This window comes from Aulonocara stuartgranti (genome assembly GCF_965226115.1).
Source record: "Aulonocara stuartgranti genome assembly, chromosome: 14".
In the NCBI taxonomy this organism is placed as follows: domain Eukaryota; kingdom Metazoa; phylum Chordata; class Actinopteri; order Cichliformes; family Cichlidae; genus Aulonocara; species Aulonocara stuartgranti.
The window spans coordinates 5,318,548-5,336,937 of record NC_138950.1 but is presented as its reverse complement, the minus strand read 5'-3'; the positions used below and the strand labels follow the sequence as shown (position 1 = coordinate 5,336,937).

General features: G+C 41.9%; 2 protein-coding genes across 5 annotated transcripts in view; one reads left to right on the top strand and one right to left on the bottom strand.

Moving 5' to 3' along the window:
* The window catches only part of mark4b (MAP/microtubule affinity-regulating kinase 4b), a 64,799-nt gene extending 54,813 nt beyond the window's left edge, over positions 1–9,986 (top strand). For 2 of the 4 annotated variants that reach the window (XM_082503257.1, XM_082503256.1), the window contains exons 16-18: positions 647–729; positions 4,848–4,892; positions 6,533–6,710. In XM_082503257.1, the coding sequence (XP_082359383.1) occupies positions 647–729; positions 4,848–4,892; positions 6,533–6,597 (193 nt within the window). In that variant the 3' untranslated portion in view covers positions 6,598–6,710. Of the gene's footprint in view, positions 1–646; positions 730–4,847; positions 4,893–6,532 lie in introns of all 4 variants that reach the window. The other 2 variants (XM_082503255.1, XM_082503254.1) reach the window with 1 other exon arrangement.
* Positions 9,987–10,075: 89 nt separating this feature from the next.
* Positions 10,076–15,074, bottom strand: ckmb (creatine kinase, muscle b). Its single transcript, XM_082503258.1, has 9 exons — positions 14,949–15,074; positions 13,429–13,541; positions 13,120–13,216; positions 12,536–12,690; positions 12,148–12,280; positions 11,875–12,046; positions 11,275–11,398; positions 10,985–11,174; positions 10,076–10,644 (listed from the first exon to the last, which is right to left on the bottom strand). The coding sequence occupies exons 2-9, from the start codon at positions 13,519–13,521 to the stop codon at positions 10,466–10,468; spliced, it is 1,143 nt and encodes a 380-aa protein (XP_082359384.1). The 5' UTR covers positions 13,522–13,541; positions 14,949–15,074; the 3' UTR covers positions 10,076–10,465.
* Positions 15,075–18,390: the final 3,316 nt, after the last annotated feature.

Sequence of the window (18,390 nt, the reverse complement as noted above, 5' to 3'; positions counted from 1 at the left end):
GTGTAATGTTCCAAGTGTGTACATCTTACTACACTACAAGACAAAATATGAATTACTCTGTCCTGAAGAAGTAAAGCTGTCTGCATGTAACAGTAAACCAACAGTAAACACACACATCCACACAATCCTGCGACATCGATGGACAGTATATGAAGACCAGTTTAAATTTATAAAAATTCGATTTTATTCAGCATGGTTACCTCCTTTTTTCAGTTCCTCCCATGAACTGTATTCCTGAGGCACCTCCGCCTTACTGCACCTTAGTGGCAATTAAAGCTAAAAAGGTAAATGATAACCTATCTGACCCAGGTCTGCGCGCTAGGTGGACACACTGTATGTCTTTCACGGTTGTTCTTGGCTGCTTATTGTTGCTTTATCTGTTTGTTTGTTTGATTCTTTAACCACTTTGGCTTTTTCTTGCCAGTCACCTTCCAGTCTTCTATCCTTCTTTTCTTGAACTACAGTACCTGATGTTGAATTCTTCACCTCTTCTACCTGTGCTTCTTACTGTCACTCTGTGTTGTCTACCCCTTCACTTGCTTTTTCTTCCACTCACATCTCTCTTTCAAAAACTTTCAATTTTCCATTTTTTTCCATTCCTCTCATCCTCTCTTCACCTCCTTCTCTTCTTCCTCTCTCCTCCTAGGGTCACTCTTGACCCTTCTAAACGTCAGAGCTCAAACAAGTCCATGTCGGGCTGCACCCTCCCGCAGGGAACAAAAACAGTTAGTAAGTCTTCCTTTCCCATGTTTTCTGGCTGCTTCTGTCCATCTGACTGTCTGTCTGCCTGCCAGTGCTCAGTCATCCCCTCTACCCCTCATTCACTGTTGCAGTCTGTTGCAGGTCAGAGTTTAGTTATATGAAGTTTTATCTGAGGCAAAGCTACTCTAAAGGTAGTAATTAATATAAATAAGTCAACTGTCTCAGTCAAATATTTCCACTAAAATTTATATTTTAGCTTCATGGTGGTAAAATCAAAATTTTGATTTTTTTTTTAAGTGAAGAATAGTTGATAAAGGAAATAACATAAGCAGGTCTTAAAAAAATCTTAGATGGCCTTTGAAGTACTATCCAAAGACATGTATGCAAAACGTCCGGCCCCACCAGTTGATTCAAACCCAGAACCAGTTTGCAGGATACGTGTGAGAGAAAATATGAAAAAGCCTAATATGCAGTTGGAATTTGGGTATAAAGCATATTTGTCTTGTATATCTTGGCTGTTAAAATACACAATATGCTTATAGACTAAACGCGGGGTTCTTGTGAGCATTGAGTGTGCATGTGAAATGCTGCCTTTCTTTATGTTGGTCAGCACTATTTGATCTGCAGCATCGACATAACTGCTCAAAAGTTCTTCGATTTATTAAAGACATTTTTATTTTTGTAAAATCTCTTTATTATTTATTATTTTCATTACATCCATCTTCTTATCTGGATCAAGTCCGATCAAATCTTTTACTTAAATAAATGAGTACTCAAAACATAATAGTGCATAACTTTGGGCTACGTTGTGTTTTCTGGTTATTCATTGTGCATTCATACATAAAACGGATAAAACAGTTGTTGCTGCATTAAAAGGTTTTTTAAAAGTCCCACGCTTAACTTGCTTACCATGCAGAAATTTGTTGTGATACATCTTCTCCTTTTATGTTACTTGATGTGCTTATTCACCCATGCTCGGTCACTGTTTGTACACACTCGGTTTTATGTTTCCATTAACTGACGTAAAAGGTTATAAAAATCCAGGATTCAAACTTCCCTTTAGAAAGTTGAAATGCAGTAAGACTAAACTCTGCAGATGTGTGACTTAAAGTTGTGGCCAAGTCCACTGATGAAATGTTTGATGGTTGCTTCTTCCAGTAGAGCAGCTTTATCTCAAAACCAGCGTGTTTGTGTTTCTAAAACTCTGATCAGCTGCTGTCTGCTTTAGTGTCTCTTTGTCACTCCTCCCATCTCCAGTGGCTCAGCTTTAGGCTGTAGCACTCACTACAGGCTGTAAACAGCACAGCACCATTACCTGCTTCTAGCAAAGCACTTAAAAGCAACAAAAATGTGAATTATTTCTATTTTAAATGTATGTTTAAGTTTTCCTTTTTACTGTAGTATGGCTTTAAATGTTACCATCAGGTAGGATGCTAGGTCTTTTAGCTATTATAGCTAGAAATCACTACTCACAAACAAGCGCATGGACAACACGCACACTCTTGTTCATGCAGAGTGTAGAATAAACAACACTATGGAGATGTGTGTGTATGTTTGTGCGTTCCCTGGAGTATGAGTTTATTGCAGATCAACTGCACTACTTTGAGTCACAAAATCAACACCATATGTTTGTCCATGCTGTTAACAAATCATCAGTCGTGCAGCAGCAGGGTTTTGGATTCTCAGAGAAAGCAGAGAAACCAGGACAGAAAGGAAGGGGAGTGTATTTTATACACGAAAGACACAGGGGGTGAAGGAAGAAGAGCTGAGATGAAGACAGGCAGGTTCTATCCCTCTGAAAAGTGTGACATATGGTGCGTTCCTGAATGGGTTTTAGCAGCAACGTATGTCAAAAATATCACTTTTATCCACTTCTAGATAACTGTCTTGATTTTTTTCTTCACATCTAATGTTATAAAATATTATTTCAAGTGTTTAAAAAGATATTTTTGACATCAGTCCACAGCTAAGGATTCTTTCTAGAGCAAACAAACTGAGGAAAGGTCTGAAGGGTTTTTCAGGTTGGTATTAGGAGACTAGAAGGCTGTGCACAGGATGCACAGGACGTTTTAATTTAGACTAAGGCAATGTGGAGATTGCTGTAATGGTATACAAGGTGGCAGAAAGCTAATGGATCATGCTGTAACTGTTGACAATTAATGCGATACAACAAATATGTTGAACCGTGACTGTAAATGTACCCAGCGTGCGTCTTAGCGCTCCGCAGGAGAAGAGGCTTGTAAGAAGCATCTGGGCCTGCTACAGTCATCCTAACCGACTGACCCAGCATCACTGCCGTCTTAAACCAGGATTAGTTATATAACCACAGTTTATCTGTGTCTTAAACTGGGATTGCGCGCAGCTCTCCCTCACGATACCAGCAGATTGTTCTGTTACACTGCCGCAAATTGTCTGTCTGTCTCTCGTCCCAGTTTCGGTCTTTTTTTCCTCTCCCTTTTTGCGTCCTTGTCCTCTTCTTTTTGTTCTGCTTCTCTCTCCCCCACACAATCTGTTTTTTTGCAGTTTACATACTTGAGCGTTTGCACACAGTCACTGACTCACAGCAGAGTCTGGTCAGTCTGCCACTCCACACTCGTTGCTCACAAAACACTTGAATTCCTTCATGAGGATGCGATGCTCCTTGTTTTGGAGGAGCAGGAGTGTTATTCTCGTTCTTTACACAGACAAGATGTCAAGGTCATAATCTTTATAGAGCACCTCAAAACTCTTCAATTATAATGGTCAAGTTTAGTGTTCTTAAACCTAAAGAATTCCCCTCGAGATATTTGCTCAATAATTACTTGGATAACTTTTTCCCGTAAAGGTGTATCCCAGTGGTTATTCCTGGGGATTAGGACAGATCGCTCTCTACTTTTTATTTTGTGTGACGCAGTCAAAACATTGAACTACGCAATCTAAACATTTGTTTAGCCCTGATTAAAACCTCTGCACCACAACAGCTCCTTAGTCAGAGCAACGGTCATCTTAGTTCATATTAGGTTTCATTTTTCAAACTTAATCTGTCAGTGAAAACTCACTGCTGGCTCCTTCAAAGTCACCCCCATTTCCACGAATAGAGATCAGGTTGCCATGCTGGCGGGAAGGAAGCCATCAGTCAAGTGCGTGAATAGCAACAGTGGCCCCCGGTGGACACAGATGGGATCTGTATTAACCAGCCCGTCTGTGTGAGTGTAATCGTAGCAAATCATGTGGTCCTGGAGACGGCACAAACTACAGGAGAGAGCAGACAGAAAATCAATGACATGCAGCTATTAAAGAGGGTGGAGGAGAAGAAGAAGTGCTCAGTGCATCATGGGAACTAACTAACTATAAGCTTCATCAAAGAGGAAAGTTTGAATCCTAATCTTAAAATTAGAAAGGGCTTGGTCTCCTGAATCCGAACTACAGATGAAGGCTCTATGTCATAGTGTCCTATATCTACTAACCGGAAGACCGGTGGTTCAATCCCTGGCTCCTCTAGTCTGAATGTCCTCAGCGAGACGCCGAACCACAAATTGCTGCTGATGCATCCATCAGCGTGAGAGTGTGGGTATCATATAAAAAAAGAGCGTTCACAGAATAGAGCACTGTCTGAATGTGTGGTCTGCATGTGTGCGTGAATGGATGCATACGACCGCTCGCAGTGCAGTAGGAGTAGAAAATGGCAGTCTATTTGTCCAGTATAAGCTAAAACAAAAGTCGTGAAATGCAGTCGTAAAGCCTGTGAAAAAGCTGTCAGTACAAATGTATCTCATGAGTACCCTGCTGGCATCTTGCAACTCACTAATTTGTGCTTCTACCAGCATTAAAGTCTGCGTTTGCGTGAGTCGTGTAACACAAACTATGTGTTGAGACCTGGTCTGCTGCCATAAATTCACCCCCTCGGCATTTGTTCATCCTTCTCACTCGTTTTGTCGATTTTTGTGGTTTCACATCCATCCAGTGTTTCAGTGCAGTGAGTGCAGGTCGGTGATCCATCTGTGATTTGAAGATCATGTTCTGTGTCGTGTTTAGTGGATTGGTCCATTAGCTGTGCTGCTGATTGACAGGAAAAGGGGGTGGGGGGTGTAGAAGGGGAGGGGTTGTGTGAGAAAGCGGTTGGCCGATTGATTTCTAACAGATAAATTTTTTTTTTTCTTCTTGAGGGTCACAGACGAACCTGAGAGAATCAGCAGATCTCCGGTCACAAGGTGAGTAAACATGTTTTAACCAGTACAGGAAATAAAGTTCCAACAGAGGCTATTTTTCACACGGAAACATGTCGAAGCACGCTGGAGGCAGAAAGACACATCGTGCACACTCACTGAATTCAGGGTTCAGTTAGCAGAGCCATGTTTTCACCAATCACAGGTTCATATGTGATGCAGGTTTGCAGCAGTAACCCTCGATACCCTACAAAGTGTTTTTTTTCCCCTTATGCAGCCGAAACAGGTCATGAATAATGAAACGCATCAGGCTATTTATAAGAAAGCTCAGCAGTGTGAGTGCCTCTGTCACATTTGTCGCCAAAGGTCAACGCTTGTGAACTGTTACAGATAAAAGGTGCTTCGCTGCATTTGTTAAGGCTTTAGTTACCAATTATTTTTCAAATTCAAATTATTAATTAAGGAAATTATCCCATCCATGTAGTGTAGATTAAGGAGAGAATCTTAGGCTTTACTGTTAGGTATAGATTAAGTTACTCAGCACTATAAAGAATAATTGAAATTTGGTTTGTTTTTTTCAGTGTATTGTATAATGACCTGCTCTATTCCCTCTCTACAGTCTCTATAATGTGCTATAGCACATCTAGATCATCTTAAAGTCTTTGTCAAGTTTAAAGGCAAATACAAAACTTGATACATCATGTACAGTCTCTTCCTTGCAAGCATCTTAAATAAAAAATAAAAAGACGTATGTAAACCTCTGTATCAGAAATGTGACCTGCTATAAATGGCTGTTACTGCTGTCTATTCTTTTCTTCATTTATTTGTTACTGAGAGGCTACAGAGATGAAATCACACTCATGCTGTTTCATATTATTTATATGAGACATACGAGGCACACAGAGATATTTTTCACCTCTGGATGAAATTCAAAAATATTTTTGTCAGTAATCAAAAGCCACATGAGACCACTGAATCATAGCTCAGAGGTCGCATTCATTTCTTGTACTGTAATCTCTGTAAACTGAGTCTCGGTCTCTCTTTATTTTACTCAAACTGGTGTGCGCTCCCTCTCAGCCTCAGCTGCTCCAGCCCAGTCTCAGGTTAAAAACAGCAGGTAAACCAGCTGCACCAGGCTAACATTAGCAAACGGACTGTGGTGGTAGATGCTGAGTGTGTCTCCCTGTGGTAGATAATAGAACTATAATGCTGGACTAATAGAAAATGCATTAAATTATATTTTTTACCAGCAGGTTTTATGCTGTTTGTTGTCACTTGTTGCTCCAGAACAAGAAGTCCATTACAGACGATAATTATTGATTACACTGAACACTGACCACTTTCATGTTACTCATTATAAAACATTTTTAAAGAAGAAATGTTTATTTTCATATCTTATTTGAACAGCAATTATGTGTTAGTGTAGAAAATAGACTTTGACTCATCTGTGTCCTAGGAACAGAATCAAAATCCAGTGATGTGTGTGATATTAATTGTCTTTCTTCTCCTCCCCTCCCCCTAACCACTCATATTCTCACACAACCACACATTCAATCACTTGTCTTCACACTTTACCATTCATCATCCTACATTTAAATCTCTTCTTCTGCCTTTGCTCTTCTCTTAAAAACTTTCCATCTATCTCCTCCATTTGCATCACCCCTCCCTTTTCTTAACCTTTTCAGTCGCCATCTATCTGGGCATCAGAAAGCGGCCGAGCCCCGGACCCCCCGATGCGGCTGGGATGTGAGGGTACGGAGCCCCCGCGACCCGGCCGAGGTGGTGCTAGCGCTGCGTGAGGCGGCACAGGGCTGCGGCTGCCAGGTCCACCTGGCCGGGCCTTTCCTCCTGTCCTGCACCCACGGAGCAGCCGGGGCCCGCGTGGCCTTCGAGGCCGAGGTCTGCCAGCTGCCCAGCGGGCTGGGCCAGAGCAGCGGTGTAAAGTTCAAGCGCCTCTGGGGGGCACCGTTAGCCTTTAGAGACATTGCCACCAAAGTGTCCAAGGAGCTGGAGCTCTGAGGGCAACCGGGGGTGGGGCAGATTGACAACGCACAGGACAGGTTAATGAATGATGAGGGATGCAGAGGAGAAGGGTCACAAGCCCTCTTCTCTTCATCCCTGGGCTCCACCTCAGCTGGCGTGGCTAATGATGCCTCGCCTCCGCCAAAGACCCTCTTCTTCTGATGCCACCAGTCACAGGCAGACAAATGGATACACAGATGTGGATAGCCCACCGCTGCAGGCTTATGATGACCCTTGACCTTGGAGCTGTCAGTGACCTACAATCCCTGCTTAACACCACCACTATAAAAAAATGAGCCCATAGAGTCAGACTGTTTTTGTTTTCATGATTTCATATTTGATGATGATGATGGGGATGGTGCGAATGATGGAGCTGAATAAGTTGTTGTTGACATTGTTATTCCTTTTGTATCATATTTGTTGTCATTCCTTTTTAAAGAGCTGCTATTTAAAGAAATGTTTTCATTTTTGTGTATTAAGTTTATTTTCTTTCTTTAGTGCTTTTAAAACGGGCAGACATTTGGCAAACGTCACATATTTAAGTGAGGGCGTAGTGTGACCTCCGGCCTCTAGAGGGAGACATGCAGAAATGCAAAGACAAGCGTTGCAGAATTTCTGCCCATCCATGAACAAAAGTGGTGTTTCTGCTCATTTGGGAGTCTGACGTGTTTGTATCATTTCAGGTAAACTGCTTCTCTGCCTGCTGGGCTCATAGCTGGCAGGTGAAGCGCTTACAGACAAGCAAAGCTGCCTAATAATACAGGACCAACCTGATTATTTAAGCGTTCGCTCTGATCCTTAAAAACAAATACAACTTCACCAAATGTTTGTCCTTTAAAGTGCTAAGTTTAATGTGTTCCTTGCAATAGAAGAAATTAATTTTAATACCTAACAGGAAGTTCCTGTATCCATGTTGGTTTCATCAGTTTTATGTTGTATTTTTCTTAAAAAGACAAACAAAAACAACAAGCCAATCGGAGTGCATTATTGTGACACAGACACACAAGTTAAACAACCAGTGTGTAGGATTTTGTAGCATCTAAGAGTGAGGTTGGGGAAAACATCCTTACAACCACATGTTAGGCTCTCTCTTAAGCCGGTCTTTGGGTTTCTTAGTCTGACCCAGTTGACGGTTCGATGCTCTGGATGCAGGACAAGCTCTCACTGTGTAGATACAAATGGCTAAAGTTAAGCTAAAAATGTGCAATGCGTAGTTACATGTGCTTATACACTAATGTAAACATAACTATGAATGCCATATACATTTCTGCTAATGGAGCTTCGGGACTCCTACGCACTGGTCCTGATGAAAGTAGTTCCAGTAAATAAAGAGTAAAATGCATTTAATGAAAATACATTTTTGCCCATCAAAATTTTAAAAAGGAATACTTCTTTAAAAAAATGGCAACTAAAAAAATCCACTTCCTGTTTTACCAGGCTAATCCAAACACGATTTAACCTCCTGCTTCTGACAGTCTCCTGGATCACTCATGACCTGCTCAGGGTTTTGTTTTAGCCACATGCCACACGAAGTCTTATCAGTTCACCCTGGAATCGCTGTTTTCCCTTCACCTAACCATAAAGGCTTGAGCTGGCAGATGCTGAGAGGTTAAAAACTTGGTCCATTTTCCAAAAGTGATGACTCATATTTTTAATAAAAACATTCATAAAAGGAAGAAAGACCTTTAGGTTTTTTTCGTCATAATTTTATCCCCAAACATACTGTAGTGTAGGAGCTGATGCTTCACTGGGTAGTTAACAGTACGAAACAGTATCCCAGCTTTTTGCTTCACTTGAGTGTAGTGCAATGCAGACACAAAGCCAAGAATCAAGACTTGAATAAGCACCGATTACGATTAACAGGGCTCCTTGTTTGTTTTATTATTATTTTTTTTTATTGCTGTAACCTTTTTGAATTTTGTTGAGCACTTTCTTTTCTATTTTTAAAAACTTTTTCCCCTTTTTTCTTTTTAACATCCCATTTTTTTCTTTCACCCATTTAAAGCCCACTACAAAGAATACTAAGAATCATCCTGAATGTCTTTCTTTGCTTATATGGCTGCTTGACTTTACATGGTAAAACCAGCTGTGACGTCTTCAGGTTTCCAGGTAGATGTGCCACTTGGTTACAGTGACGTTACTGTAACCAAATTAGAGGGAACCGATGTACAGGTACGTTTAAAAAGTACCAAATTTCTGATGAACTCTCAACTCAAATGAAAATCTGTCTTACATCAGTCTTTTTTTTTTGTGCTTTATTACACTGATTTCTTCTTTGAAACATCTTTACCAAACTGTAGACTTTATCCTCTGTTTACCAATCAGACTGCAGCACTGCTGGAAGGTGTATGACTGTTGACCAACCAGACTTAAGTATTGCTGTAAGAGGTTTTTGACTGTTAACCAATCGAACTCCTGCTTTATCAAAGCTTGTGGCGTGCGCGTTGATGAGGCAGTAGTTTAAAGGGGGAATGTGACCTTGAATGACCTTTAAGAATTCATTTTTCTTTTATAAAAACAACACTTTGCTGCTCATTAAAGATCATAGTTACCAAAATTATACCAACAGAGACTCCGCTTAGCGCTACGGTGATCACACATTGGTGCACGGACACTGATAACTCCAAAATCAAAAGGTTGTTGTACGTCTATTGTAACTCTATAAAGCTACGCAACTATAACTTGTCCTTTTCAAGTATGCAGCATCTGACAAAACACTGGGAATGGAAATGTTGGATGTTAGAGCAGATTTGTGATCTTTCACTACAGCAATTTATCTGTTTCATGGGAGATTTCAGCCGCGGCAGGTCTCCACCGCTGTCTGATAATGTGAAGCTGTGATTTAGGGCTAGTTTTGCAGATTTCTTTCTTTTTTGTTTGTTTTATTTTTTTATTTCGTGTATAACGGAGCCTCGCCCCGTGGGGCTGTTCTCTAGATACGGTTAGGGCCGCGCTTTAAGGCTACAGTTCTGTTGTGTAGTGTGTTTAAAGCCGTCGCTGTTATCAGTAAAACTTAACTTATGGGCTGAAATTACAGAAATGATCGACCTGCAATCCTGCATGTCTCCTTGGAAATAATGTGTCACACAAAAATAAAGACTTTCAACCTCGTTCTTATTTTATGTCTGTTTTGTGATTGCTGCCAGTGAAATTAATGTTCTCTTCTCAGGAGATCTCATAAAGAAAAGATGACATAACCAGGAAGCTTGATTGTCACATGGGGCATCATTTAATAGTCCATTATATTGTACAACCAAAAAAAAATTCCTTTGGTGTGCGTGTACATAGCCATGGTCAGACTATGTATGGATTGATCCCAGGATGTTACGGAGATGATGAGAAGAGAGATGGTTAGAGTTAGAAGAAACCAAAGACAGTAGAGGAGAGGATGAGAGGAGTAATGATGGCAGAAATAAGTAAGAAAGGAGGATAAAGAGAAGTGGAGTGTCTGTTGACGGAAAGAAGAAAGCAGAAAGTAGCCAGTTGGCCGAAACCAGTAAAATAACTTTACAACAAGGCTACCGCTTCATTTTTTTATAAAATAAAAAAACAAAACAAACTCCGACAGTCATTCGATCGTGGGATGTCTGTCCACTTTACTTCTGGGCGGGGATCATGCCATCAATGGACTCTCCCTTCTCAAGCAGCTTCTCCATCTCAACCATCAGCTTGACGCCATCGACCACCAGCTGGACCTGATCCACCTCAGAGGAGCCCAGACGGTCAGCGTTGGAGATGTCGAACACGCCGCCCACAGAGGCTGTGTCCACACCGCCTGTGTCAAAAGATGAGGACAATAAGAACAAGAAGGCTCAAGAGGAGGTGTAGGGGGAGGAGGAGTTACCCTTTAGCCACTGACGTAGTACATGCCATCAGCAAAGACAACTATTCCCTTTTATCAGCTTGTTTCAGAGGCACAGCTGGATGACGTGAAATTAAAGGCTCATTCCCACATCAAGTAATTTTACTGGAACTTAGAGACACACACACACACACACACACACACACACACACACACACACACCATCCGTTCCAAAAAAGTGACACTGAGGTGGTTGTTTGTACACTAAATGCTTAATATGTCTGTTTATAGCTTCAAAAGCATTTTTCCGCACCTGTGCCACGCTTCTGCAGACGCAGCCTGGTCAGGATCTCCTCAAACTTGGCGTGTGTGCTGAGCTTGGGCAGCTTGACGTGCACGCCACCACGCAGGCCGGTTCCCAGGTTAGAGGGGCAGGTCAGGATGTAGCCCAGATGCTCGTTCCACATGAAGCCGTGGTTGTGCTTCTTGAAGATCTCCTCAATCTGAACGGTGAAGAGTAAGAAATTATTCATCCTACGGTTGTTTAAGAGCCCAGCGAGTCCAAAAAAGGAAACCATAGAAAGTCCTGTTTGTGAGTATTACCTTCTGCAGGCCGACACAGAAGCGTCTGAAGACCTCCTTCATGTTGCCTCCCTTCTGCATGGAGATGACACGCAGGTGATCCTCCTCGTTCACCCAGACCAGGAAGGTCTTGTTGTCGTTGTGCCTAGAGGAATAAAACCCAGCTCAGTTTTATTTGATTTACAGGCAACAAGCAGCACTTCTTAAAGAAATTTGTGCCACACTTGCAGGCTTTCTCTCTATATTCAACCAATAAATTGTTAAGTTGACCTTGAAGATCTCTGTGGATATAGTCAAATGACTTACATCATTTGTAAAGGATGTAAGTTTAAACTGCAGCTTCAGCAAACATGAGACGCTTTAAGAGATGTTTAAAAGAAGAAATAATTGGTGTTTTCTTCATATTATGCAGACAGATGGTAATGATGTCAAAGCTTTGCTGAGGAAGGGCAGATGGGAGAATTTCTCTCAGATGTTTCTAATGTGTTTGTGTTTTCATAAACGGAGAAAAGCTGCTGTCTCGGCTGATTACAGCACGTATCTGATCACCCTGCTTTTTAAAGAGGAGGAAAAAAATAGAATTGTCTTCAGATTTATTGATTTCCCATTTCTGTTTCTCACCAGATGCCTCTGGCGTCAGGCCAGTCGCGGGCCATACCGGCGCAGGTCAGCAGGGGGGACACAGGCTTGTCAAACAGGAAGTGATCAGCGATCAGCTGCTCCTGCTCGGCATCAGTCATGCCATCCAGGGGGTAGTACTTTCCCTTGAACTCACCCTCCAGGCTGGACAGTGCTGAGGAAGGAAGGTGTGCGGCACAAAGATGTCAGTCTGTGAATAAAATGAGTTTTATAAACATGTGGGTTATTCTTATAGGTTTGACATTTAGCGTTTACCCTCGATGGACAGATTCTGGATGGCTCTGCGCTCTCCACGGCTGTTGTGGGGGGGCAGGGTGAATCCCTTGATGCTGCGGCCAGTACGGACACGGCTGGAGAGCACATAGTTGGGGTCCAGGTCATCACCACCCTGGAACACAACGCAGACATTATAATTATGTTATAGTATTTCATAGTATATATTTTGATTTCATTTCTATAATAAATTAATGTGTCTTTCATTGACAAACTCAAAGAAATGAAATGTGGACCCACATTTTGAGGGATGTGGAAGTTAACTTCTAAGTTAGTCCAGTTCAAGTACATCAGCTTTAACACAGTTTAGGGAATGAATGTGATTAGGCTGGTGTAAATGTGGAATATCGAACAACACTTGACTCTTCACCTTCAGGTTCTCGAAGTTCAGGTCGGTCTTGTGCTTGTCGGTGGGCTTGTATCCACCATGACGGTCGGAGATGATTGGGTCCAGCAGGTCCTTGAAGACCTCATAGGACTCCTCATCACCAGCAACGCAGCCCACAGTCATGATGAAGGGGTGACCTTGGGACAAGAAGGAGAGTAGGAAAGATTTTAACCATGCTGTATATCAAATAAAGTAGCAGTAAAATAAAAAGTATACAGGAAATGTCTTCACTCTTAATCTTTGTCCGTTTGGTCAAATTCATTAACACAACCAGCCTGACGAGCAGATGCTGACGAGTCTGGGATGTTGTGCTGTGTTGTTGTACAGGTGTGAACTTCTTCAATCTTACAGCCTGACTAACACCACCCGTATTAAAAGGAAACAAAAATTTAAATGCCTTTGAAAATGAAGTGAATCGTTCCTGAACCGGCAACAAAAATGTCAAACTAGGAATGAAATAAAAGTAAAACCTATAATGTCAGTAACCTAATCACAGGTCGTATTTGGTTACAGGTTGTGCTACAGTTATTCATGTCTCGTGGTGCCTGTTTGCCTTTGCTTCTCACCAGGGTTGTCGACACCGGTCTGGATGACATCATCCACGGTGAAGCCGCTGGGGGTGGACTTGCTTCTCAGCTTGCCGTAGATCTCCTTGCTCAGCACCTACAGCAGATAACACACGCAGGTCAGCCATGTGACTCACCTGTCTTTACCGGGAAATCTAAGAGATCCAGAAAGAAGTAATCACCGCATTTTTGTGGCATGCATCGTCACAAAACCCTGAATCATGTCTCGTTGAAACGAAATAGCATCTAAGCCCATGTGTGTGGCAGTAAAGTGTCCATGTTTAGACCATGTCAGAGCAGGGTTTGTACCTTGGCCATGTGGTTATTGTGCTTGGTCAGATCGGGGTACTCGTCGTCCACCGAGAACTTCATTTTGTAGTCGTTGTGGCAGTTCTTCGTCATGGCTGTGATTCTTACTCCACCTGACAGGAGACGGGGGAAAGAGGACAGTGTGCTGTTTTAATTATTTAGGCGGGATCATGCAATGTTTCCCTTATCAGAATAATATGACACCCATGAAAAAAATGTGTTTACTTAATTTACCAGTTATCACTTGGTGTCTATCTGGTGTGGTTATGTAAGAAAAGTCCGTCTTCCTCTTTGATCTTTTATTTTTTACTTTTTAACTTCTCCCTTCTGTCTTCTTCACGCCCCCCCCCCCCCCCCTCTCTCTTTGTCAGCTGTGCTATGTCCCCCCTGCTCTTCCTTTCTCCCAGACGTCTCACCACCTGTCTCCCCCTCACAGCAAACATTATTAATAGCATAGTCATGCCCCCTCCTCCACTGCACCCGTCCCACCTCAAGCTCATAACGATGATTGGCTTTCTCTCCCATCTCACTCAATTCAACGTAACGTCAGCTTCCAAGGGAGGCGAAAGCCTGCATGGAGTAGTTTTCCACAGAAGTAATTCAGCTTTTAAAATAGCTTTAACAAAATGAAAACAGCAGAAAATATTAATTCTCAGAAATAAATGAGGTTCACAGTTTTATTTTTCTATGCTCTATGATCTATTTTGTTTATTTCATTTAATTCCTTTTTAGCTGAGAAAAAGCAGTAAGAAAGAAAAAAACTACTTTGGTCACATAACCTTTTTAACTTCTGCAGAAATTAATTCAATAACAGTTTAGGAATCTGAAAAGGCAACCGGCGCTGCAGCTTCATAATCAATCAGGTTGTTGTCAAGAATAAATATGCAACTCCTCCTCACTTCTTTCTTTTTCTGTTTGCTGTTAGTGTCTCTTTCCTTGAGGCCGAGCTCAGTTAGTGGAGGTGCATTAAACTGATGATGACACCTGGTGCAGCGAAAAGGTCAAAGCCTGCATGCCTCACAGACGGCTGTGCAAGTTCCATGACTATATCAAGCGCTCCTAAACTATTCAAAGACATACCTCAAGCCAGTGCTGCAGGCGTCAGCAACAGATGACAGATAGACGCAACTGCTGGCGCAACACTACAGCACTACAAATGGATATGCCCTCAACCCCACACTGCTGCTCACGTCCAAGAATCTTTCAAAGAAATGCCTACGTTTCAGGCTACAGTGTGCATCGGTAGAAGAGTATTTAAAGTTTATTTTAGTAGCTTCCATCCCAGAAAAAACGTTTGACAAAAATCCAAGACAGAAATGCAGAGGGGGAGTACGTTTTCACGGCTCGGTGTTCGCCAGCGGTGCGGAACCATTCAGTTTTCTGGTTTCCCTCTCAGACCAATTTTGTTCTCAAAAGGTTTGATCCATATTTAAATGGGAAAAACATCAGAATATTTCCCTTTCATTTACCAAAAAGTCAAACTGAAACATTGCATTCAGGGTTGTTTTTTTTTCTTTTACCTGCTTAGGAGAAAAGAAAGAAGTAACAGATCCCGGGATCAGATCCTATCCACCAAATATAGGGGTCGCCCAGCTCTACCAGGTGATGGACTAAAGTATTTATACTCAGACCTCTGCTGCTATTGGCTGACTGGACTTGGGGTCACCTCATTTGATTGGGTAGAAAGGGTTTTCCGTGCCCGGCTGAGTTTCTAAAAGGCAAGAACCGAGATCACACAACACTGGAGACAAGGGACAGACAAGGCAACAGCTGCAGCGGGAGGTCCAACCCTTCACCTTCTGTCTGCATGTAACTGTTTCATAGCAGCCTGCAGGAAAGGACACGGTTATCTGGAAATATCTGTGTATTATATGCATGCAAAGCAGGGAAATTGTGTCCACATGTTCCAAGTTATTTAACCTGGTTACAGAGTAACTGTAATTGAATTTAGATAAAAGGTACAAATGTCAAAATCCCAAAGTCATGCAGGAATATATGTATCTAGCGTTTAGTAAGATACTGTGAAATACTAATTTAGAAGAACATTTGCCTCATCTGTTGTTTTATTTTTTATGTTTAACATTTTTTTATGTTAACCAGTCCTTAAAATATATCTTGGGGGAAGAGTGGGAGGAGGAAATTCCTTAGTTCAACCCTTAAAATATGGAAGAACATCAATTTTTATAAATGATTTTAATTAAAAACATACTAAAAAGTAATTTTTGTTGTCACCAAATATGTTCAGGCTAATACTGTGCAGCCTTGTGTCGATCATGCATGAAGCTTTTAATCTGGTTTGACATGGTCACTTGTTACAGTAAGAGTGGGAGACTCTGATGGGCATTTGAACCCTGCTTTCGTGTTTCATAAGTGTTCTCGGAGCAGAGTGACCGGAGTTCTCCCTGTTATCACATTTATCAGCTAAAATAACCACTTTGTCTTGGATTACATCACCGTGATATTCTGGATTACAGATTGGATTTCACTGAGCTGTGGCCCTCTCATCGACCAATTTGCTAAGTGGAGGAGTCTCCATGTGTGACTTTTAGATATGGGGTACAGCCCCCTGTGTGATGTAGGGATGCATAGTGACAGGCTGTGCAAACTCAAAACATTTGGCAAGTCAGAGAAGAGAAAACCTCTTTACATGTTTATCTCTGAAGATGTGAGAAGTTAAGCGTCTGTCTGCTTCCTGTTCTCTCCTCTGGATTTTAACCAGTTCCACTCAGTATCCTGTCTCGTGTGGTTCAGATTGCTCAGGTCCTGCTCTGTTATGTACAAGCGCCAGCATCATTACCCTCCCAGCAGTAATATGATAAACCTGGGTAATCTACACGTAGACAGATGCTAAATCATCCACATCATGTGACAGAAAGTAGACATTGTGGGGTGGAGCTGAGAGGCGCTGTGACGCAAATGGCAGTCTCGGGTAAGATCCAGCAATAACTGAGATTACGCCACATTTCATATCTCACATAATGCAGTGTGTTCTATGCATTCATATCAAGAGATGGATTACAATTATCCCTTCAATCTCACCAAATAAACCTCCTATCTTCTCAACTAAATGAATAATCAGAGTGATGGGAATAAAAATTGGTGCAATATGTAACAGATAAGTGAAAAAAAAAAAGCCTGGAGGAAATTTTAGTACAAAAGAAGGAGATTGTACAAAGCTGCAGAACCGGTTTGGAATCAGCATGATTACATGTTAGCAGGAACACCGACCCTGCATCTGACAATAATCACAGCTCTGCTGACGTCTCTGAGACTGTGGCAGTCATAGCTCATGTTCCTTCCTCTAAACTCTTTTTGGCTGCAGCTTTAACTGTTCACAGAAATTACTTGTAGCATACTTGTAAGTATGTCACTTGTACCATGGTTGCTTAAGCGTAAGCATGCAGTGTGTTCCAGCCTGCAGGACAAATGTTGACCTGCCGTCAGAGCGCACAGTCCGCCTGTGGACATCCGTCTTCCCAGTGAACTAACCGGACACTGTGTGCTGTGTATAAATGTTAATAAGTGTCATTTAATGCGTGATACTTGCAGTCTTCTTGTCTGTGTTCTTATTCTCTTTGAAGAATCGGACATTGGTTTTAGAAGACGAGTAGATTATGTATACATCTCTAGCATTACTTTCTTTGACCTCCATGTTTTAGAAGCAGCTCTTGTTGTCCTGAGAGAGGTTCCTGTAGTAAACTGAGATTTGCAAATCACTTATAAGTGTTAACTGCCCTTGTCTGTGTAGTTAGAAGTGATACCTGTCAGATGAAAGCAACAACTTTTTGTGCTACCTTTGCATCAAGCTGATGTCAGCTTGGCACAGATTTCCTTATATGGTCTTCTTGGGCACTGAGTCTTTGGAAGTGGAAGTGAGCATAGTAGGTCACCCTTAACTTGTGCCTCTGAAATCATTGTGAGTAGCAGTGAATGCACGGTAGAGCCCAGAGTGTGGAGCATTTAAATCAGCTTATTTTGTAGCAGAACAAGTTTGACATTCAAACCTGTAGAGAAAATAAAACCAAAGACGAAACAAAAGACGTTTCTGTTTAGTAACCGTCACAGGGACGTCATACTGTGTTCAGGTTAAACAGTCCACCGGTCATTTAAATGCCCAGTTTTCTAAAAATTTGCTATCACTTGAATATAAATGGATCATCTGTGATTCAGTGTACTTTCACAGTCAGTGTGGAACAACTTTTGTCTTCACACAACACGTTTCTGCACATTTGTGGCTTCAGATTTCTGCAAGAGTGTTGTGTTCATGAGTTCAGGACTTTAGAGAGTCACCCTGAGTCTCTGCTCCTTTGCTCTAAATCAACCAACGGGCTCCAGTTTCACAGCTGTGGCCTGACCATCCACAGACATGGCTTTCCAAATTAGTCTTTCCCTCATGTCGCTGCATGTTGCTCGCCCGCTGTTAACACGCGCTCGCATGAATGAATGTGCACCCACTTATTACCATAACAACCAGTAACAGGACGTCAGTGTGTGCTCTTTAATATAAACAGCGACACTCATGCATAGCTTTTAATTAGTCAGCAAACAAATAAATGTATCCCCTACATACCTCTAACATGAAAAACAAAGGGATACCCATTCATATCTGATTCAATTGCATGAATAATATAATATCTAGCAGCCCATAACTGGTCTCTAAACTCTATTTCACATTTTAATGTGCAGTTTTACCCTCCACTGCATCCTTTCAACATAAATCCTCCTCAATAAAACTCAAAGGTCAGGCTGACTGACGTGTGATATCTGTTGTGTGTGTGTCTTCAGCCCATTCAGACCAGTTAGTTCTGTAGCTCGTTTGCCACTGAGGCACAGCTCCAGCATCCCAGTTTAGACTGTCACCCTATCCCCCAGCACTCGCCCATACTGCACTCCACCTCTCCGCCCTCCAACACATCCCCAGAACCATGCAGCTGCCTTGGGGGAAACGGGCACCAAGGACAG

Coding starts and splice junctions, on each gene's coding strand:
- ckmb (XM_082503258.1), bottom strand. CDS start 13,521: ATGACGAAGAACTGCCACAACGACTACAAAATGAAGTTCTCGGTGGAC. Junction 11,399..11,874: donor CCTGACGCCAGAGGCATCTG/GTGAGAAACAGA, acceptor TTATTCCTCTAG/GCACAACGACAACAAGACCT. Junction 11,175..11,274: donor TCTGTGTCGGCCTGCAGAAG/GTAATACTCACA, acceptor TTCACCGTTCAG/ATTGAGGAGATCTTCAAGAA.